The sequence below is a fragment of the Hypanus sabinus genome, chromosome 6 (assembly GCF_030144855.1).
Source record: "Hypanus sabinus isolate sHypSab1 chromosome 6, sHypSab1.hap1, whole genome shotgun sequence".
Lineage (NCBI taxonomy): Eukaryota > Metazoa > Chordata > Chondrichthyes > Myliobatiformes > Dasyatidae > Hypanus > Hypanus sabinus.
In genome coordinates this window covers 174,033,028-174,056,685 of record NC_082711.1, presented here as the reverse complement: position 1 = coordinate 174,056,685, position 23,658 = coordinate 174,033,028, and the positions used below count along the sequence as shown (strand labels likewise).

Below are 23,658 nucleotides of genomic sequence, written 5' to 3'. Positions count from 1 at the left end.
CCCTGACCCAACACAATCAAAGGCCTTCAGGAATTCGTAGGTATGGTAAATTTCTACCACCGTTTCCTCCCTTCAGCTGCCCGAATCATGCCCTGATGTCGGGTAAGGGCAAGAACATTATCTGGGACGAGGAGTCCGCCGCCGCTTTCATTAAAACGAAAGAAGCCTTGGCAAACGCCGCGATGCTAGTGCACCCCAGAACGGCCACCCGAGCTCAAATACAGTGCTTTCGACCGGGAACTGTTGGTGCTATACCTGGCAATCTGGCATTTCAGGTACTTCTTGGAAGGTAGGCCCTTCACCGTGTTCACGGACCACAAACCCCTTATCTTTGAGTTCACAAAGGTGTCCGATCCCTGGTTGTCCCGCCAGCAGTGACATCTGTCCTACATCTCTGAATACATGACGGATGTCCGGCATGTCTCGGGAAAGGACAATGTCGTGGTGGACGCTCTCTCTCACCATACCATTCAGGCCCTGTCCCAAGGGGTAAACTATGAAGCATTAGCGGAGGCACAGCAGGCAGACGAGGAGATCCCAAGTTACAGAACCGCAGTCTCCGGTTTGCAGCTTCAGGACCTCCCCGTAGGCCCAGGTGAGAGGACCCTGCTCTGTGACGTCACCACCGGCAAACCCCGCCCTGTCGTCCCACTTCCCAGTGCACTCGAACCGGCTCACAAGTTGGCGTGCGCCGGCATTGAGGCCAGTCCTGAAAAGGGCGCCAAGTCTGCTTCACCAGCAAGGGGAAAAGCCCGCGTTGGACGGGACTGTGAATACGCACCCCCTACAGCATTCCCGCCTAGGGAGGTGGGATCAGAAAGGCTTTAAAGCGAGGCTGCGAAGTTCGAATAAATCTCTTTTGCAACTGCAGCTCATCGACTACGTGTTGTTATTTCAGCGCTGCGTGTAGCACACCGCTACAATAACAGCTGTAGCAGTTAGCACAATCATCAACTGTGGTCACCGACTGCGGTTCAATTCCCACCACTGTCTGCAGGGCATCTGTATGCTCTCCATGACTGTATGGTTTCCTCTACATGCTCCAGTTTCTTCCAACATTCCAAAAACAAACAGGTTAGAGTTAGCGAGCTGTGGCAACACTTACTGATTTGATGGAAATGACACATTTCACTGTATGCTTCGATAAGCATGTGACACAAAAAAAAGTGCTAATGTTTCTGTACCCTCTCAAGAATGAAAATCTAGCTTTCAGGCATGGAACTCTGCTTTCATACCTTCACCCGAACTTTGTACTGCGAAGTTAAGAGTGAGCACCTCTGCAGACACATTCTCCTCCTGCTCCTCATTCTCAGTATCGCATTCGCTCTCACTGTCAGTACTCATCCCAGGTAGTAAACGGAGGATAGTCTTCTGAAGGGACATGACTGGAAAAAAAACACGCACTGAGTGAGATTCCCACCTGTGCAAAGTAAACATCAGTAAATACGGATAAGCAGGTGCTAATGGAACTTTTCTGATTGTAACACACTGTTACAAATACATTGCAGCTGTGTTGTGTACACAAAGGTTAAGAGTACAAAATTACCTGACAGAACTATAATGCAAATCTCAATTTGGAATAAACACTGAGATGCTGGTTACATGCTTAAAAACGGACAGTGATTGCTCCAGACATTAGTTACAAACCAACACAAAGTGAAAGGTACTCCAACTTCAGAGCTGCATCACTTATTACCTGCCTAAAAAAGAAAATCAACAATTCTTCCCTCACACGGTGGCACAAAGCAGGGCAGGGATGGTAACGATTAGTACAAATTACGATGACATTAACTGAAGGTCTCATGTACAAGTCTTTTTGACAAACACATTATATTAATCTCCATAAATTTATGAAAAATCTTGACAGCTGAATGCAAACATTTTTCCTCTGTTAAATGTCCAAGAAGCAATATTTTCCTTAAATTTATGGAAATTAATTGCCCATTTTATGTGCAGTATTAACTTAGTACAGGAATAAATTTAAAAAGCCACATTTCTTTTGTGACACATACAATGTGGGCAATTAGCTTTAAGTCTAATGCAGTCAGCCTGAAGTGACCACAAGATATAGGAGTACAAGTAGGCCATTTGGCTATTGAGCCTGCTCCACCATTCAATCATGGGCTGATCCAATTCTTCCAGTCATCCCCACTGCCCTGCCTTCTCTCCATACCCCTTGATGCCCTGGCTAATCAAGAACCTATCTATCTCTGCCTTAAATGCACTCAATGACTTGGCCTCCATGGCTGCTCGTGGCAACAAATTCCACAGATTTATCAGCCTCTGACTTCACATCTCTAATTTCTCCACATCTCTGTTCTAAATGGACGTCCTTCAATACGGAAGTCCTGCACTCTTGTCCAAGACTCCCCTACCATGGAAAATAACTTTGCCATATCTAATCTGTTCAGGCCTTTTAACATTCGGAATGTTTCTATGAGAAACTCATTCTCCTGAACTCCAGGGAGTGCAGCCCAAGAGCTGCTAGATGTTCGTCATACGGTAACCCTTTCATTCCTGGAATCATTTTAATGAATCTTCTCCGAACCCTCTCCAATGTTAGTATATCATTTCTAAAATAAGGAGCCCAATGGTCTCACGAGTGCTTTTAGAGCCTCAGCATCCCATCCCTGCTGTTATATTCTATACCTCTAGAAATAAATGCCAACATTACATTCGCCTTCTTCACCACCGACTAAGCCTGGAGTTTAACCTTTAGGGTATCCTGCACAAGGACTCCCAAGTCTCTTTGCACCTCTGCATTTTGAATTCTCTCTCCATCTAAGTAATAGTCTGCCCGTTTATTTCTTCCACCAAAGTGCATGATCATACACTTTCCAACATTGTATTCATTTGCCACTTCTTTGCCCATTCCCCTAAACTATCTAAGACTCCCTGTAGGCTGTTTCCTCAACATTAAACGCTCCTCCACCTATCTTTGTATCATCAGCAAATTTAGCCACAAATCCATTAATTCAATAGTCCAAATGATTGACATACATCGTAAAAAGCAGCGGTCTCAACGCCAACCCCTGTAGAACTCAACTGGTAACTGGCAGCCAGCCAGAATAGGATCCCTTTATTCGCACTCTGTGTTCTGCCTATCAGCCAATGCTCCACTCATGCTAGTAACTCCCCTGTAATTCCATGGGCTCTAATCTTGCTAAACAGCCTTATGTGTGGCATCTTGTCAAAGGCCTACTGAAAATCCATGTACACCACATCTACTGCATCTCCTTTGTTGACCCTGCTTGTAATTTCCTCAAAAAAATTGCAGTAGGTTAGTCAGGCGGACTTTTCCTTTCAGGAAACCATGCTGGCTTTAGCCTAGCTTGTCATGTACCTCCAGGTACTCAGTAACCTCATCCCTAACAAGAGATTCCAACAACTTCCCAACCACTGATGTTAGGCTAACAGGTCTATAGTTGCCACCCACCCTTCTTAAATAGCTGAGTATCATTGGTAATTTTCCAGTCATCGGGTACAATGCCAGAATGTACTGATTCTTGAAAGATCATCGTTATTGCCACCGCAATCTCTCCAGCTACTTCCTTCAGAACCAGAGGATGCATTCCATCAGTTCAAGGAGATTTATCCACCCTCGGACCACTAAGGTCCCTGAGCACCTTCTCAGTTGTAATTTTCACTGCACATACTTCACTTCTCTGACACTCTTATGTGTCCGGTACACTGCAAATGTCTTCCACTGTGAAGACTGATGCAAAAAAAGCATTCAGTTCCTCTGCCACCTCTACGTCTCTCATTACAGTATCTCCAGCTTCATTTTCTATTGGTCCGATATCTACCCAACTCTCTTTTACCTTTTATATACTTCAAAAAGCTTTTAGCATCTTCTTTGATAGTAGTTGCCAGCTTCCTTTCATAATTCATCTTTTCCATCCTGATGACCTTTAGCTTCCTTCTGCAAATTTTTAAAAGGTTCCCAATCCTCTATCTTCCCACTAGTTTTAGCTTCCTTGTATGCCCTCTTCTGCTTTTACTTTGGCTCTGACATCACTTGTCAGCCACGGTAGTGTCCTTCTTCCATTCTAAAATTACTTCTCATTTAGAATATACCTGCCTTCCACATTCCTCATTTTTCGCAGAAACTCCAGCCATTACTGCTCTGCTGCCCTTCCTGCTAGTGTCCCTTTCCAGTCAAGCTTAGCCAGTCCCCCCTCATGGAATTGTAATTTCCTTTATTCCACTGAAATACTGACACATTGGAATTTAGTTTCTCCTTCTCAAATTTTAAAGTGAACTCGAACATATTGTGATCACTGTTCCTTAAGGGTTCCTGAACCGTAGCTCTCTTATTACCTGCAGATCACTGCACAACACCCAATCCAGCACAGCCGATCCCTTAGTGGGTCAACAACAAACTGTTCTTAAAAGTTCTTAAAACAAACTGTTCTTAAAAGTCACAGAGGTTGAACCCTCAACTAGAAAGGGGAGGAGGGAAGAGAAGAGAGCGATAGTTTTAGGGGACTCTATAGTTAGGGGGGCAGATAGGAGATTTTGTGGGGCAGATCGGGAGTCTCGGATGGTATGTTGCCTCCCTGGTGCCAGGGTCCGGGACATCTCAGATCGGGTGCAGGCTATTCTTGAGAGTGAGGGCATGAACCCAGATGTAGTGGTCCATGTAGGGACCAATGATGTAGGTAAGGTGAGTGAGGGGGTCCTGCTTAGAGAGTTCAGGGAGTTAGGAGTGAAGCTGAAAGGCAGGACCTCCAGGGTGACAATCTCGGGATTGCTACCTGTGCCACGTGCGAGTGAGGCGAAGAATAGAATGATTTTGCACATTAATACGAGGCTGAGAGCATGGTGCAGGAAGGAAGGGTTCAGGTTTTTGGATAATTGGTCTTTGTTCCAGGGACATTGGGATCTGTTTCGAAGGGACGGTCTACACCTGAACCGGAGGGGTACTAACATTCTTGCAGGAGTATTTGCCAGTGCTGCTCGGGGGGGGTTTAAACTAGATGTGCAGGGGGCAGGGATCCAGATCCAGAGGGTTGATCAGAAGGTGCATGGGGTTAAATGTGTACAAGGTTTGGGTGATCTTGAGAAGGTCATCAAAATTCAGGGTGCAATTTGCCCGATGGAAGTTCAAGGAGCTGGGTTAGGTACAGTAGACAGTGTTTTAAGCAAAGAGAGGAGGAATGGGCTAAGAATTCTATACTTGAATGCGCGTAGTGTCAGAAATAAGACAGATGAGCTCAGATGAAAATGGGGAACTACGATATTGTTGGGGTAACGGAGACATGGCTGCAAGGGGATCAGGCCTGGGAATTGAGTGTACCAGGGTATACGTGCTATCGTAGAGACAGAAATATGGGAAGAGGGGGTGGGGTGGCCCTGTTGGTGAGGAATGAGATTCAGTCCTTAGCAAGAGGTGACTTGGGAACAGGGGAAGTAGAGTCTGTGTGGATTGAGCTGAGGAACAGTAAGGGTAAAAAGACCCTAATGGGTGTTGTGTACAGGCCCCCAAACAGTAGCGTGGATACAAGTTGATTAGGGAGTTAACATTGGCATGTGCTAAAGGTAATGCAGTCGTTATGGGAGATTTCAACATGCAGGTGGACTGGGAGAATCAGGTAGGTGCTGGACCCAGGATAGGGAGTTTCTGGAGTGTCTAAGGGATGTATTTTTGGAACAGCTTGTGCTTGAGCCAACCAGGAACGAGGCTATTTTGGACTTGGTGATGTGTAATGCACAGGAATTGATAAGTGATCTTGAAGTAAAGGAGCCATTAGGAAGTAGTGATCATAACATGATAAGTTTTTATCTACAATTTGAGAGGGATAAGGGCAGATCAGAGGTGTCAGTGTTGCAATTAAATAAAGGAGACTACGGAGCCATGAGGGAAGAGCTGGCCAAAGTTAAATGGGCGGATGCCCTGGCAGGAAAGACAGTGGATCAGCAGTGGCAGATATTCTTGGGCATAATACAAAAGATGCAAATGCAGTTCATTCCAATGAGAAGGAAGGATTCAAAGAGGGGGAAGGGGCCACAGTGGTTGACAAAGGAAGTCAGAGATAGTATAGCATTAAAGAAAAAGAAGTATGACAGGGCTAAGATGAGTGGGAATACAGATGTTTGGGAAAGTTTTAACAGCAGATCTTAACTAAAAAAGCAATACGGAGAGAAAAAATCAGGTATGAGCTCAGTCTAGCCAGGAATATAAAAGGGGATAGCAAAAGCTTTTTTAGCTATGTGAAGAGAAAGAAGATAGTTAAGAACAATGTTGGCCCCTTGAAGAATGAATTGGGAGAAATTGTTATGGGAAACAGGGAAATGGCAACAGAATTTAATGCATACTTTAGATCTGTCTTCACCAGGGAGGACACAAGCAATCTCCCAGATGTATGGATGGGCCAGGGTCATAAGATATCAGAGGAATTGAGACAGATTGACATTAGGAAAGAAACTGTGATGAGTAGACTGGTAGGACTGAAGGGTAATAAATCCCCGGGTCCAGATGGTCTGCATCCGAGGGTTCTAAAAGAGGTGGCTCAGGAAATTGTGGATGCATTGGTAATCATTTTCCAATGTTCCTTAGATTCAGGATCAGTTCCTGAAGATTGGAGAGTGGCTAATGTTGTCCCACTTTTCAAGAAGGGAGGGAAGGAGAAAACGGAGAACTATCGCCCTGTTAGCCTAACGTCAGTCATGGGGAAGATGCTTGAGTCCATTATTAAGGACGAAATAGTGGCACATCTAGATGGCAGAAATAGGATTAGGCCGAGCCAGCACGGATTTACCAAGGGCAAATCATGCTTGACTAATCTGTTGGGAGTTTTTTGAGGGTGCAACAAGGATGTTAGACGAGGGTAAGCCAGTAGATGTTGTGTACCTAGATTTTCAGAAGGCATTCGATAAGGTGCCACATAGGAGATTGGTGAGTAAAATCAGAGCTCATGGCATTGGGGGCAGGGTTTCAACATGGATAGAAAACTGGTTGGCAGATAGAAAGCAAAGGGTAGCAGTAAATGGGTGTTTCTCAGACTGGCTGGAGGTGACTAGTGGGGTACCACAGGGCTCTGTATTGGGACCACAGCTCTTTACGATTTATGTCAATGATTTAGATGAGGGCATTGAAAACTATATCAGCAAGTTTGCTGACGATACTAAACTGGGTGGCAGTGTGACATGCGAAGAGGACGTTAGGAGAATACAGGGAGACTTGGATAGGCTGAGTGAGTGGGCAGATACTTGGCAGATGTCATTCAATGTGAATAAATGTGAAGTTATCCACTTTGGAAGCTGGAACAAGAGGGCAGAGTATTGTCTGAACGGTGTCGAGTTAGGTAAGGGAGAAATGCAAAGAGACCTAGGAGTCCTAGTTCACCAGTCAATGAAGGTGAATGGGCAAGTGCAACAGGCAGTGAAGAGGGCAAATGGAATGTTGGCCTTTGTTACAAGGGGAATTGAATACAAGAGCAAGGATGTTCTTTTGCATTTGTACAGGGCCCTGGTGAGACCACACCTGGAATATTGTGTACAGTTTTGGTCTCCAGGTTTAAAGAAGGACATTCTGGCAATTGAGGAAGTGCAGTGTAGATTCACTAGGTTGATTCCTGGGATGGCAGGGCTGTCTTACGCAGAGAGATTGGGCTTGTACACACTGGAATTGAGGAGATTGAGAGGGGATCTGATTGAAACGTTTAAGATAATTAAAGGATCTGATAGGATTGAGGCAGGAAATATGTTCCAGATGTTGGGAGAGTCCAGTACCAGAGGGCATGGATTGAGAATAAGAGGTCAGTTATTTAAAACAGAGTTGAGGAAGAGCTTCTTCTCCCAGAGAGTTGTGGAGGTGTGGAATGCACTGCCTCAGAAGACGGTGGAGGCCAATTCTCTGGATGCTTTCAAGGAGCTGGATAGATATCTGATGGATAGGGGAATCAAGGGATATGGGGACAAGGCAGGGACTGGGTATTGATAGTGAATGATCAGCCATGATCTCAGAATGGCGGTGCAGACTCAAGGGGCCGAATGGTCTACTTCTGCACCTATTGTCTATAAAAGTCATCCCTTAGATATTCTACAAAATTATCTCTTGGGGTCCAGTACTGGCCTGGTTTTCCCAATCCACTTTCATGTTAAAATCACCCAACAATTATCATGACATTGCCTTTCTGAAAGGCCTTTTCCATCTCCTGCTGTAATTTGTAATCCACATCCCGGCTGCTGTTTGGAAGCCTGTATACAACTGCCATTAGGGTCCTTTTACCCTTGCCGTTTCTTAACTCAACCCATAGACTCTACACCTCTGATCCTATGTCATCCCTTTCTAAAGATTTTATATCATTTCTTATACACAGGGCCAGCCACACCACCCCCTCTGCCTACTAACCTATCTTTCCGATACCTGTATATCCTTGGACATTCAACTCCCAATGGCAGCCATGCTTTAACCAAGTTTCAGAGATGGCCACAACATCATACTTGCCAATCTGTAGCTGAATTTCAAGATCGTCCATTTAATTTTTTTATGCTGTGTGCATTCAAATATAACACTTTCATTCCAGTATTTGTTGCTTTCTGTTTTAACTGCACCATGCCTCTCTCACCCGGTAACTCATCCCACTGGCTGTGATTATGCCTCATCTCCTGCCTGTCCTTTCTATAATTTCTGTTGCACACCATCTTTGATTTATTTCCATTTTCCCCTTCCTCAGCCCCATCACTTCGGTTCTCATCTCCCTGTCAAATTAGTTTAAACCCACCCTAACAGCTCTTTTAAACTTGGCTGCTAGGATATTGGTGCCCTTTGGGTTCAGGTGTAACCGTCCTTTTTGTACTGTTTGTACCTCACCCAGAAGATGCTCAATGATCCAGGAACTCAAAGCCCTGCCCCCTACAACAGTCTCTCAGCCACGTATTAATATGCCTGATCTTGCATTGTTAGCACGTGGCACAGGCAACAATCCCCAGATTACTACCCTGGAGGTCCTGCTGTTCAGCTTCCTACCCAACTCCTTGAATTCTCTCTTTAGGACCTCCTCCCTTTTTCTACTCATGTCATTGGTACCAACGTGTACCAAGACTTCTGGGTGTTCATCCTAAGATATTACATTTCTCAAGATATTACATTTCCACTATGTTGAAAACTCACAGCATAGGACAAGGTGTTTTGGACATTTCAATTATGCTAACCAGAATTAACAGTTGTTTACACCAGTTTTATGGTTTCTTCAAACCCAGAGGACCAACATGCCACAATACACGTTTAATCAGGGGACATAACGTGCAATGTGTAGTTTTGGAAGAGACAGGCACAACCTAGCAGTGAAAGAATTTGAGTGCCAGGGGATTGTACTGTGGACTATATTTATATAGGGAGGAAGCTTGATAACTGCCAGTCATTAGGTAGGGAAACAGCTTTTAAGAAGGGAGAAAACAGAATTTAAATGCAGGACTTATGGCAGTTTCTCAGGGAGAACTTAAAAGTGGCTGTTTGACTTAAGGTTCTGTTCTAGAAATGTTTTTATTCAGTGTGCATTGTAAGATGGTAGTTAAGCCAAAGGCAATAACAAAATTTATAGATGATTTGAAATAGAGTAAGGGAATTATTTTGAAGACAAAAGGAAAGGCAATGGGGAAAGATGTAGCAGATGCAATTCAATGGCAGTGCTTGAGGTAGCAAATCAGAAAATAATAAAAACAATAAATATGTAGTACTTGAAATGAAGGAAAGCTGCGTGTTGCGAGACTGCAGGGCTTTATAGGGTCAAGTTCATAACATCTTAAAAGAGGTATCTGAAAAGACATTTAAAAAGTCAATAGAATTATGGTTTCATAACAAAAGGCCCAGAACATAAAGGTTACAATTTATACTCCAGAATGGCACGGGAGTAGGGAAATATAAATTGAGTTAGTGACTCAAGCAAAAGACATTGATAACAAGGATTAAATAAGCAGCTGAAGAAAAAGGTGTGTGGGGGGGGGGGGGTCACCACTTCAAAAAATCGTGGCTGATTAAAAAACACATCCAATTTGAAATTTCTAGGGAACATGTTCTATATAATATTCTATGCACTCCAGACCTATCATTTTGTGTCCTATATACCTAAATAGAGGGAAAGGTTTGCCACAGTTGGGTGTACATAAATCATGGAATTGAGGGCTGCAGGGTTCTGACAAATGCAGTTGAGGGTTGAGTAGATCAGCCATGATCATACTGAATGCTGAAGAAAGCCTGAGAGGCCAGATGATGTATTCCTGCTCCCATTTTCATGTTCATGCTCTTCCACGTCCATGATACCTGTCTATACAAGAGACTGCAGAAGCTGGAGTCGGACAGTCGATGTTTTGGGTGAAAACCCCTTCGTATGGATGTAGATATTTTACAGAACCAAAATACTGTGTACTGAAATTGTGAAAAAGACAATGCTTACTCAGTGGATCAGATAACATCAAGGAAAACGTAACACAGGATATGGTGCAAGTTGGTGTCCATTCATCAATTCTGATAAATTGCTGTCCCTCTGAAATGCTATTCTTTCCTCAGCTGCTGGCCTACTTGAGTGTTTCAGCATTTTTGGCTGCTCTAATTTTATTGTAGATCCAAAAAGATGACCTCCAGTAGCAGAGTTTAATTTGGAGCTTCTGTAATATAGCATTCTTTATTATTATTGCTTCTGCATTTACCACTTTATCAATGTGTAAAAATAGTATTGTGTTTATGGAATCATGGACCTGCCTTGGTAGAGTTATTCATACAAACTAATGCAATGAGATGAATTCCTATTAATTGAGTTTTCACCTCACTATGACATTACTATATAATGAGTGCAAAGTGACTGAAGCAACAATATGGTTCACTGCAACTTGGTCTCACTACCATAGAATCCATTCTTTAGAAGAATTAAAAGAATAAGCAAGCACATCAGGCTTGCTTGGCATTTGCCTAATAATTCAACAGGTGAGACCATACCTTCTTCAGGACTAGTCGATCCGCTCTCAAGAGCACATGTGCCTGAAGTGATTGCATTCTCTGTGTTGGAGTGTTGCTGACTTTCTATGAACGAGCATGGGGTAACCGACCTGGGATAAAATTAATAAAGATCCTTTAAACCAATCACAAGCATTTTCATTCTGAACTTACTCTTGTTAATTTCATTTACAGAGAAGCTACAAATTTAAAGAGCACCTTTTACAAGATGCTATCAGGAGAGTAAGCCAAAGTGTGGTTTCCAATATCACACTGACTACCAGCAAATTAATAGCAGCAGAAACACAAACAGCATAATCTGCAAGTTGTCCGAGTCACACAGAATCAGAAATGTCCACTTACACCCATGGACTTAGCACCAACCATTAAGCAACCATCTTTACACTAAACCTATTCTTGCTCATTTTATTCTCCCTACATTCTCACTAAATTCTACCATTCATCTAAAACAAAGGGCCAATTAACTTATCAACGTAATCTTTTGGGGTGGGGGGGGGCAAGAGGGAGAAATTGTGGGAGCAAACCAGAGCACTTGGACGAAAACCAGATGAACATGAAGAGAACATGCAAACTCCACAGTGAAAGCCCTAGTGGTCAGGATCAAACACATTTCACTATTCTTTCATTGTCACTGGATCAAAATCCTGCAATTTTCCTTTCACAAGGACAATTGCAAATGTGTAAAATGCCTTCTCATTAGTGATTGAAAAAACGCCAGAAATAGCAAACATTTTAAAAAATGACAGTTACACACTGCAACTGAAACATCATCTTGGCCCAGTTGATAATATTATAAATCAAAGGGGAGAGCAACAAACTTAAGCACCGGAAGAAACGGGGCAAGTAAATCGACATCATAGTGCTAATCATAATGCAGAGATATCACTTTTGAAGTAGTTTTAAACCTAACATGATAGCTTGTATGGAATATTAAAGATCAATTAATACTTTTATCAGTTGGGAGTTCTCTTACCACTTCCCTTCAATTACCACTATTAGAAACTTCTGTTCAATGGCTACTTTTGGGATTATTTGCAGATAAACTTACAGGTGTTCGTCAAGAGAACAGAGGCCACATTTTAAAAATAACTCCTCACTCTTACATGACAAACAGCAATAAAAATTCAAATTCCATCCTGTCCTAAAGGATTAGTTCTGGTGCTGCTGGAAAGAGATACAGATTTGGTCACTGTATCATGAGCTTCAAACTTTTGTACAAGGATTAAAAATACTCTCCTTTAGGCAGAATTAGTAAACAAAATCATTCATTTATTGCTATTTTTATTCAAAGCAGCATAAATGGAGAAGGTGAATACGCAACTCACCCTATTGTGACGATTTTCCGTGACATTTCCAGCGAGCTCAATCCATTCAGTGCCGAGGTGCTGAATATTTCTGAAGCAGCAATGATAGAAGGTCTATCGTCAGCCTTGCAGACTGACGGCATCTCTAAATCACTGCATTTGTTTATGGAATGTGGGGATCCTTGTCTACTGCTGGATTTTGTTGATCCTAGAAATAAATAATATAAATAATTTCTCCTCTCTCAAGAAAGAAAATCTTGTCTCTCCACAAATAACTTCCTTTCCAGCATTGATATTGTAGTGTTCATGGTTAAAGTCTGAATACTTCTTGCAAACCTCTACTTAATCTTCCATTTTCAGAAATAAAAAAGTCATTACACCAGAGGTAGAGGATGTATGCACAAACTTCATCAGATAGTTCCAAAAGGGAGAGCAGTAATGGCCAAAAGTGGATCACATCAGGGAACATGAAACATATTACTGTCAGATTAAAGAGATATATAGCTACCTGTGTGTGTGTGTGTGTGTGTGTGTGTGTATGTATGTGTATATATATATATATATATTGTAGCGGTGTGCTACACGCAGCGCTAAAATTACGACACGGAGTCGGTAACTGCAGTCGAAGGAAAAAACTTTATTCGAAATCCTCAGCCTCACTTTTAAGCCTCCCTTAACCTGCCCCCCATGGCGCAGAGGCTCCAAAGCTCTGTGTTCGCAAACCCCCGTAGGCTATCTAATTGTGAGCCGGTTCGGATGTGCCAGGAAATGGGTCGCCACTATATATATATATATATATACACACACACACACACACACACACACACACAGAGCTGAACATGAGTGACCTTGGAACAAAGTTTGAAATTAGGACATTACAGAAAAGCCATTCTATATGTTATGGCAAGTCATGCTGTCAGTGTGAAATGATTTAAGAATCAGAATCAGGTTTCTTACTGTCTTATATGTTGTGAAATTTGTTGCTTTGTGGCAGTAGTACAGTGCTAAGATACAAAATTACTATAAATTATGGATTTCAGCAAGGCATTTGATAAGGTAGCCCATGCAAGGCTTATTGAGAAAGTAAGGATGCATGAGATCCAAGGGAGCATTGCTTTGTGAATCCAGAACTGGCTTGCACACAGAGGCAAAGATTCATATTCTACATGGAGGTCGTGACCAGTGGTGTGCCTCAGGGATCTGGTCTGGGACCTCTTCTCTTCATGATTTTTATAAAGACCTGGACGAGGAAGTGGAGGGATGAGTTAGTAAGTTTGCTGATGACACAAAGGTTGGGGATGTTGTGGATAGGGTGGAGGGCTGTCAGAGGTTACAGCAGGACATCAATAGGATGCAAAACTGGGCTGAGAAGGGAGGATGGAGCTCAACCCAGGTAAGTGTGAGGTGCTTCAGTTTGGTAGGTCAAATATGATGGCAGAATACAGTATTAATAGCAAAACTCTTGGCAATGTGGAGGATTAGGGGGATCTTGGGATCTGAGTGCATAGGATACTCAAAGTTGCTGAGCAGGTTGACTCTGTGGTTACAAAAGCATATGGTGTATTGGCCTTCATCAACCATGGGACCGAGTTTAAGAGCTAAGAGGTAATGTTACAGCTATATAGGACCCTGGTCAGACCCCACTTGGAGTACTGTGCTCAGTTCTGGTCATCTCAGTATAGGAAGGATGTGGAAACTATTGAAAGGGTGCAGAGGAGATTTACAAGGATGTTGCCTGGATTGGGGAGCATGCCTTATGAGAATAGGTTGAGTGAATTTGGCCTTTTCTTCTTGGATTGACAGAGGACGAGAGGCAACTTGATAGAGGTGTACAAGATGATGAAAGGCATTGATCGTGTGGATAGTCAGAGGCTTTTTCCCAGGGTTGAAAAGGCTAACGTTTTTAAGGTGCTTGGAAGTAGGTAAAGAGGAGATGTCAGGAGTAAGTTTTTTTTTACATAAACGCAGTGAGTGGTGAGTGCGTGGAATGTGCTGCCGGTGATAGTGGCAGAGGTGGATATGATAGGGTCTTTTAAGAGACTCCTGGAGCTTAGAAAAATAGAGGATAATGGGTAACCCAAAGGTAATTTCTAAAGTAAGTACGTTTGGCACAGCATTGTGGGCTGAAGGGCCTATACTGTGCTGTAGGTTTTCTATGTAACTATTATAAACAACGCAAAAGAAAATATCTGCTTTATCATTTCCTGTCAGCTTATGTACAGACTCTGAGCTTAGCATCACTTTATAGACAAACAACCTATCATTTTTTTTTGAAGACATACCCCAGATGGTGAGGGTTGCTAGTGATGGATGCCTCCTTCTAATCTATTTGCTCAAATAGTTGTAAAGTTAGTTTCTTTCTGAATGCATCTTTCCTTATTCTGCAAGACCAAGTACCTGCTGCCATCTTGAGTATGAAAATGAAGCAAAGGAACAAAAACATTAGTGGTTACCTCCTGCAATGGTTTGGCAGTTCTCTTGGCAGTGGAAATCCTTATCTCCACCATCCAGTGCTCTGCGGAGAGAGAGGGAGGCCCCTGGGCCTGAGCGGTTGTTCTTCGGAGATGCTGATTTCTTACTGGTTGCTGACAGATAGTTTGAAAGGAGACATGACTTACAGCTCATCTGTTCATCAGCTAAAACCTCAAGCTACTACATACAAACCCTAATTCCTCTAAAATTAGGTCAAAACATTTTGAAGTATAAAAAGAATTGCAACTTAGTAAATAATTTTTTTCCTCAGATTAATAGAAGGCATGCTGGGAATCTAAAAAGAAAGAAGCCGCCATGAAAATCCAAGACAAAAAGGGTCTCCTCTTTATTCAAATAAAAAAACTGACAACCTTGTTTATCAACATCAAATTTCCCCAGTATCTTAACTGGTTGAGAATTCTGCCCACTAACATGTAACCACTTCACTCAAATATTTTCCTGAACGTCCTTTTCACAAATATTTCCTTAAATTTCAGCAAATCAAATCAATGTTGATAGGACATTTATGGTTTTGATTTCAGAAGGAACAAACTAAGTGCTCACCAGAATGTACTATGAAGTAGATCAGTCCTGTTTCCCAGGTAACAACAATCTGATCACTAAGCACTAAATTCCAGCGCTTGAACATTTTCTAGAGCTTTATGTTCATAAGAGTATTTTTGTCTTCTTGGTACATGCAAAAGCATTTTTTTTCCCTTTGCAAAAAGAGACAAGTCTCAAGCCTGGCATTCAATTCTAAGAGCTCTATTAGATGTGCGTCCCACTTTCCACAGCAATGTGATAAGAGAATTCATTTTGACTTTTAAACAGGTGCAATCATTTCCTCATGAGCTTTTAGACAAGGGTACTGAGGATGCAGTAATAAGTTGTGCACCAGGTGGTGACAGATTTGACTCCAGACTTGTCCCATTAGCTGTGCTCAGGTGTGTACCAACTGAGACACTCCAGTCACCTCGAGCATTGGGCGGGGATGGAAAAGAAAATGACAATTCCTGTTTTGGATCATTAACCCATGACATCTGCTCACAACACATATGCAGACGGTCACCCAAGACCTGGATACCAAGTCTCCAAATTAAAATTAATTTTGATGGTTACCAAAAAGCAGAATCAATGAAATTTGACATGAACTTCAAAGTGTAGCAGTGATCTTTCTTGATTTAGATAAAATATTCAAAGATCAAGATCTTAAACCTAGCACAGATGTTATGGCCTACTATGCAGCAACGATCCCTATCCTATGTTTTCGAGATTTGGTCTACCAACAATAAGCACCTTCAGTAACTGCTGGAATTTCATAAAAGCCTGCAAAAATCTTCCAAATTCAGTGATTGGATAAGCCATAATCCCAAGTCAACCTTCTGAGCAACAAAGCCCCAAAGACATTCAGTCAACTCCATCAGGCAGGTCATGTCATTCGTGTGCCTGACAGCAGACTCCCAAAATAGACACCATTCAGCGCTGTGTCATGGAAAGAACCCAAGATTATTCTCAAAGCCTTTTTGAACTACAATGTGCTCAAAGACTCTTGGGGAATTTCTGATCACAAATGCTCAAAATGGAGAAGGAGCATACAGGACTGTATTCAGAACCTTAAGTCCACGCAAAGAAGCCCTGGATAAGTGGAAGTAGGGATGCACAACTTCAAATTACCCACTGCCCTTTGTTGAAAATCCTCCACATCATATTCATCCAATTAGTCACTTGAGATCCCTCAAAACCCAAGAGGAAGCAAGTCACTCTTGAAATTGAGGAACTGGCTACAAAGCAAATAAGCCTGTGTACCAGTTACTACCATGTTTCTATTATGATCAGTCTTCATTTGGAAGCAGTTAATGTGATTAGTTTGGAATAGGAAAAAACACTAGCATTGGAATCAGAGGCAATGGTGTACATTTTGTGTGAGCAAAACTTTAAAGTGGTATCAATAGCTTAGATCTTTCTAAAATAGTACCCAAAACACAGCTCAAGTAATGTGGCTGTTAACTTTAAACATTTTCTCTCAATAAAATTAGATAATACAACACATACAAGTATCATTAACTATGTCATTTTACATTTTTTGTTCAGTCATGTGTTGAAAAGCTACAGTGAAAGTAATGTCCTTGTTACTTACCAGAATTTATGTAATTAGAAAAGAGGTCCAGCCCTGCTTCACGTCTCTGGATGTTGTCAATTCCACAGGGCCCCAGTGGTCCCTGCTCTCCAGCAGAAGTGATGCAGTTTGATCCCAGATCAGTACATGACATCGTACTTTTCACTTCTGACATCTGGCTTTTCACTTCAGACATTTTGCTCCTGACCTCAGCCATTTGTGCCTTTAACCTCTTCAGAACTCCAGAATCAGGAGGTGAACGACGCACAGACTGCTGTCTCCGTTGGTCACGGTCTTTACGACATGGAGCTATTTACAGAATGAATTTCTTTTTAGACCCTCCTTTTAAATATACATTTATGTAGACATTCATTAAAACCTCAGTCCTCCTATTAATAACTTTAGATTGTCATTTCTCTTACTCTCAAGCAAGGAAGGCGAGACTAGCTGCAGTCTCTTAAAGCTACTCAGAATGCTTCTCACTCCGTACAGAACAAGGTTTAGCCTGGAACTTTAAAGTTCAATGTAGCTCTAACTCAAGAGTTATTAAAAAGTCCTTTGGTGGAAACAATGCAGACAAATGTGATCACAGCCACACATTGCCGATTCAGATGAGCAGGTCAAAATTTCCTGAGTTTGGCCGCATTATATATTTAGTGTATAAATGTAACACATCTTCCTACAGGACATAGGAGCAGTATTAGGACATTCAACCCATTAGGTCTGTTCTGCCATTCCATCATGCTGATTTATTATCCCTTTCAATCTTACTCTGCCTTCTCCCTGTAACTTTTGATGTAACAAATCAACAACCTATCAACCTCCAGTCTAAGTTGACCCAGTGACTTGGCCTCCACAACCATCTGCAGCAATAAATTTCACAGATTAACTACCCTCTGGCTGAAGAAATTACTCACTTTTTTTTAAAAAAAGGGACAAAAAGGGCTGTGCCCTCTTATCCTAGACTCCACCACTATAGGAAAGATCCTCTGCATGTCCACTCTATCTAGAACTTTTAGTATTCAATAGGTTTTAATGAGATCACCCCTCCCCCCCCAAGATTCTTCTAAACTCCAGTAAGTACAGGCACAGAGCCAAACACTCCTCATACATTAGCCCTTTCATTCCCAGGATCGTTCTCATGAAACAAAACTGAAGGATGCCCTACCAGAGGATTTCAAATTTGTGATTGGACTGGGCAGAATCAACTTCAATTGTGGGCGAGTACAAAGTTAGGAGCTAGAGATACAAGGAAGTTATCGGTAAATCCAAAGAGCATTCTGGAAAATTATTTAGTTACTAGACCATGAAATAGAGCCAAATAGAATAAATATAATTAAGGGAAAATGGGTGAAATGAATAGAATACATGCTGTTAAAACAGAAGGAAGATGATAATGTGGAAGATAAAACCAGTATATGCCCAAAGAGTAAAATATTTATCTTGTTCCTAAACCATACCCAAATATATCTACAACAGGATATAGACAGAAAAAAATATTAACACTTTAGCCGCACCCAATCTTTATCTGTACGTTGTATTTTGTGCCACAGATGACAAAATAGCAATAGGCATAACACCCTCACATGAAGGTACCTTACATGACTCAGCTGGGGGCCTCAATTAAGCATAGATAATTTGCTAGATCCAAATTTTGAGAGGGAGGCATTAGTACAAAAGAAGAATTAAGTGCCAATCAGCTTTCTTGCGTTGCATAAAGCAGTCTGTCACACAATCTCTCCCAAGGAGAAAGCATAAAAATTAAAGTTATGAGAAAACAATCTGGATGTTAATAATCATCAAGAACACGGTAGCAAATTTATACTGCACTAATGATGCGTTTCCTATAATTACAACAGTGACTACACTTTTAAAAATGCTTCACTGGCTGGAAAGCGCTCTGGGACACCCAGAAGTACTAAAAGACACGGCATAAATGCAAGTCTCTCTTCCTAATGAGGCAAAATGCAACACCAAATAGTTTCTTGCATTTCAAAACTTGCAACCATTTAACTAACTGGGGAGTTACACTTATGGGCCTGGGAAAAAATGTCATTTTATTAAAATTATCCCTCCTCATTCTGAATACTATGATGGTTTACCAGTTGAACATCTGGTTTAATCCCAGTTATTTTAGATTCTTCTTCTAAAAATCAAAAATTCAGATTAAGTTTTCTTCCATCTCTATCTTTTTCTTGGAAATGGAGGAAAAGCTTCAAATAAAAGATGCAGGAAGCCAAGGTGTCACTTGGAGATCCAAGGAGTGAGTTACAGAAAACTGCCATGAACTTATAATACAAACCTATTTATAATCGTGGTATGTGCATCCTCTCACTGGTGCAGCAAAGACAAGATCCTTGGTGTTGACTTTGTATTCCATGAAACCTCACGGCAATAGGTCAAAAGGGCCATTTCATTGGCTGATGAATGTCCACTCCTCCACAGCAAACACAGAAGATTACACCAAGGGTAGCAAGGACAAAGAATGGATCCTGGATGGGCAAGTTTATTATCCATTGCCAGATAGCTCAGTGGCACCACCACTAATCAAACCTTGAAGAACACAACAGCCAGGTAGGCTTTGCAGCAAGAAGGGGATGGACAGGGATGGAAACAAAAGTCACCGAGGGCTTCCTCCTTCACATTCTGAATCTGTGGCACTACCACCATACAAATGTTAATATATTCAAAACACAGTTCAAAGTTGGGCGTTCTTGAGATTCAGTAGCATAGAAACATAGAAAATAGGTGCAGGAGTAGGCCATTTGGCCCTTCGAGCCTGTGGCCATTCAGTATGATCAAGGCTGATCATCCAACTCAGAACCCTGTACCTGCTTTCTCTCTGTACCCCCGATCCCTTTAGCCACAAGGGCCATATCTAACTTCCTCTTAAATATAGTCAATGAACCGGCCTCAACTGTTTCCTGTGGCAGAGAATTCCACAGATTCACCACTCTCTGTGTGAAGAAGTTTTTCCTCATCTCAGTCCTAAAAGGCTTCCCCATTATCCTTAAACTGTGACCCCTCGTTCTGGACTTCCCCAACATTGGAAACAAACTTCCTGCATCTAGCCTGTCCAATCCCTTTAGAATTTTATACGTTTCAATAAGATTCCCCCTCAATCTTCTAAATTCTAGTGATTATAAGCCTAGTCGATGTAGTCTTTCTTCATATGAAAGTCTTGCCATCCCAGGAATCAATCTGGTGAACCTTCTCTGTACTCCCTCTATGGCAAGAATGTCTTTCCTCAGATTAGGGGACCAAAACTGCACACAATATTCTAGGTGCGGTCTCACCAAGACCTTGTACAACTGCAGCAGAACCTCCCTGCTCCTGTACTCAAATCCTTTTGCTATGAATGCCAACGTACCATTTGCCTTTTTCACCGCCTGCTGTACCTGCAGAACTGTACCCCATTACAACATACCAATTCAAGACCTATCTGTCACTCTACCACTGGCACCAACTCTGGGAGCAACTAAAGATTAATGAACAGGAAAGAAAGCATGCCGAACCACTATCAAATACACTTAACAAGCTTTAACAAAGCATCAAATACATTCTAAAGTGCATTAACACTTTGCTATAAACAGTGCACAACAATCCTACAACCAATATTTTGCAGTCCACCACATCACCTTGCAAGGTGGTGGACGATTAAAAGGGATGAGAAGGCTCTATTCTATGAACCTTCTCATCCTCAGTAATGGAACCCAACTCGCAACTGCTGAGGGCATGGCTAAAGTACTCACAATCATCCTCAGCAGTGCCAAATGGATGATCCATCTGTCTCATCCCAAAATACTCATTATAGAAGCAGTCCTCAAATTATTTAATCCATTCCAACTGACAACAAGATTGCAAGTATTGGATACTGGAAAATAACTTACTATCGCACTGGTAGACCAAACATACGCATCAGGTGTAGATCAGTTGACTTTAAAGAGAAGCCAGTATGTTTCATGGATATGGGACGAAGCAGTCTCATTTTTTGGCAAAAAAAATTCATCACTGTTACCATTATCATTGGTGGGTGGGATGAAGGAATGGGGCTTATTGTGCTGATTTATCTGCTTGTTGTGATCTGTGCTGTTCTACCAAGCATTGAGGATATGGGCACCAGAACTTGTGGCAACACATGGGCTGTCTCCAGCACATCCTTCAGTTGTGATGGTGTTAGCACGAGCTACGCAGTTCACTGTACGATGCACATTACATGTGATAAATAAAATAATTGGAATTGGATTTTATTGTGGGGTGCATACTTGAGCAAATCACATGGTACACTCTACCTGTCCAGATAAGAGCAGTTGAAATGACCCCCAGTTAACAACTTCCACCCCCAGACAGGAAAAAAAAAACGTAAATTCCACCATCCTGAATATTTACTTCCTCCAATGTCAGCACACCATGGTTACAGGACACATCTACAAAATGCACTGCAGCAACTTCCAAAGATTGTTTGGTAGCACTTGCAATTCAGTGGTCTGCCAGAAAAACCATGAGGGCAGCAGACCCACAGGCAAGTGCATTCATGTTCTCTGCCAAGTCACACACTGGTCAGATTTGAGAATATAATGCCATTCCTTTATCATTACGAGACCAAAATGCTGCAACTTTTTTATCCAATAGCACTGTGGGAGAGCTGGACCACAAGGAATGAAGCAACATGGAAATGAATCGTCACCATTTTTTCAAAAGGTAATTGAGGCAAGGGCACAAAATACTAAACAATGACTACCCCAGGTAATGAGACTAAAAGGAAACAAGCAAAAGCGGTGAAATAAAAAGCCTTCTAGCCCAACTGTCCTTACCTAGTATCTAACTTCATGAATCTCCATCTTCAACAAACATCATTAGCATGTTCCTTTTTTTTCCCTTTCCTGGGATGCTTTTATTCTCAACTACTCGTGGCAGTAAGCACCAAATTCTCAAAGGAAAGTACCGCTCAGATTCCAGCTACATTTGTTATTTACAGTTCCAAGTTTAGGACGTCTTACCAACTTGTCCAAACAGTCATGTTCACATATGATGGTACAAATTACAGGCCAATTAAATTACCTGCTGAATGCAGGATGGAAGCTGGTGGATGGGGATGAAGACCCCACATATTTTCCATGCTACTTCTGTCCTTCAGGTCCAACAGCTGTATGAGAATGACAGGGTCAATTTCAAGTAGACTGTTGCTGGCTGTGGACGTCAGACTGCCCATTACCTTCCTTGAAGACCTACTGTGGTTGTTCATTCCTCCTGTGGAGAACAGAGGCATACTATAACCAAGACCAAAAAAACAAAAAACAAACCTCAAGTCAGCAAAGACTGAAAAACGAGGAGGAAAAATGTGGTCTTCCAAAAGGGGCTAAATTAGTCCTCAAAATTTACAATAGGACAAACAGCTGATAATTCCAAGCAACACATGATATTCACTAAACGTTATTCTTGTTTCACTACTATTCAAGGATACTTCATTACTTTGAACAAATAAAGACTTGCACAGATGGACTAAATTGTTACCACGACAGCCATCACCATCACAAAAAAATTATTAGACATTCAACGATTATACCTCTTACTCCCCATATTATACATCACTTCTGTCGTTAAAGGATTCATTTCTCTGTGTTCTCTTTCTTCAAAAGATCTTGACTCAAAACTTGAATCTTTCTTCCTGACAAAAACTTATAAACTCACCTTGTACATTCACCAATTCTTGTTTCCATTGCCAAAACCCAGTTTCCAAAATTAATGGCAATAATACAGGTATAGTACTAGCAGGTAATTGCTGCGTTGAAAGCAACTTAAATTCATCATAATTAGTCTGAATTTCTGATACAGTCGCACTGTAAACATAGCTTCAGCCTCTTTCTTAGTGATATACTGTATTGGTCCATGTTGACTTATCTTTTACTTATGACATATGCTTTACCTAATCCGCACTGGTCCAAATCAGGCCTCTGAGATAAAATCTGTAGTAACCCCCTAATTCATCAAGTAATAATGTCAAAAATACAGATAGATTATTGTTTACAAATCGATACTCTCTCCTGGGGCAAATATCTTTGCTTGCCCAAATGCTCAATCATTCACCCTGTTGAGTTTTCAGTAGTAATTCCTCAAGTAGTGCAGAGATTGGAGTAATGCATTACCACTTCCTAAAACTCTACACATCACTAGCAAAAAAATGCTTGTCTATTGCACCTCTGGCACTCAAAAGTAAGTCTTACACCTCAATTGCACATGAAATGCCTTGTCAGTAGGGAAGAGGTGAATGAGAGTTTTCTGATGTGTGATGACATCTCTCCCCCTCAAACTGCATGATGTCTTTTTTTTAGAAATTAGGACCCCAACTGGGAGAGACGGCACCCAATAAAGCTTTGACTGAAAATTTTTAAAACACTAGGATAATCCATTGTACTAAAGGACCACAATAATACTTTACATTAAATAAAATTTTAATTTAAACAAATTCAGTGTAAACAACTAAATATCATTTCCACCAGCTGACTAATTGGTAAGGAAAAAAAAGCTTATCCAACTGAAAGTATTAGTCAGAATAACTTGCTCATACAAAGAAAGTGATAATATGTAATGCCTACCAAGGTGCTAGTGAGACCACCAAAAATAAATAAACAAAGAAACCACATTTAAGTGAAACTGAAAAAATGGAAAATTTACTATAGAAGCTCTATTCATTTTTCAGGGGCAGAGATCACATTAAGCTCGAGCACTGGAGAGAACACTCAGCACATTACAGGCAGTCCCCGGGTTACGTACGAGTTCCGTTCCCGAGTCCGTCTTTAAGTTGGATT

At 41.6% G+C, this 23,658-nt stretch overlaps 1 protein-coding gene across 6 annotated transcripts in view; it reads right to left on the bottom strand.

Moving 5' to 3' along the window:
• Positions 1 to 23,658, bottom strand: part of trim37 (tripartite motif containing 37) — a 120,284-nt gene that overhangs the window by 17,128 nt on the left and 79,498 nt on the right. For 5 of the 6 annotated variants that reach the window (XM_059973592.1, XM_059973589.1, XM_059973591.1 and 2 more), the window contains 6 exons: positions 21,911 to 22,099; positions 16,871 to 17,158; positions 14,715 to 14,846; positions 12,283 to 12,469; positions 10,940 to 11,049; positions 1,236 to 1,385 (listed from right to left, as the gene is read on the bottom strand). In XM_059973592.1, coding sequence (XP_059829575.1) covers positions 1,236 to 1,385; positions 10,940 to 11,049; positions 12,283 to 12,469; positions 14,715 to 14,846; positions 16,871 to 17,158; positions 21,911 to 22,099 — 1,056 coding nt within the window. The remainder of the gene's footprint in view (positions 1 to 1,235; positions 1,386 to 10,939; positions 11,050 to 12,282; positions 12,470 to 14,714; positions 14,847 to 16,870; positions 17,159 to 21,910; positions 22,100 to 23,658) is intronic. The other variant, XM_059973594.1, reaches the window with a different exon arrangement.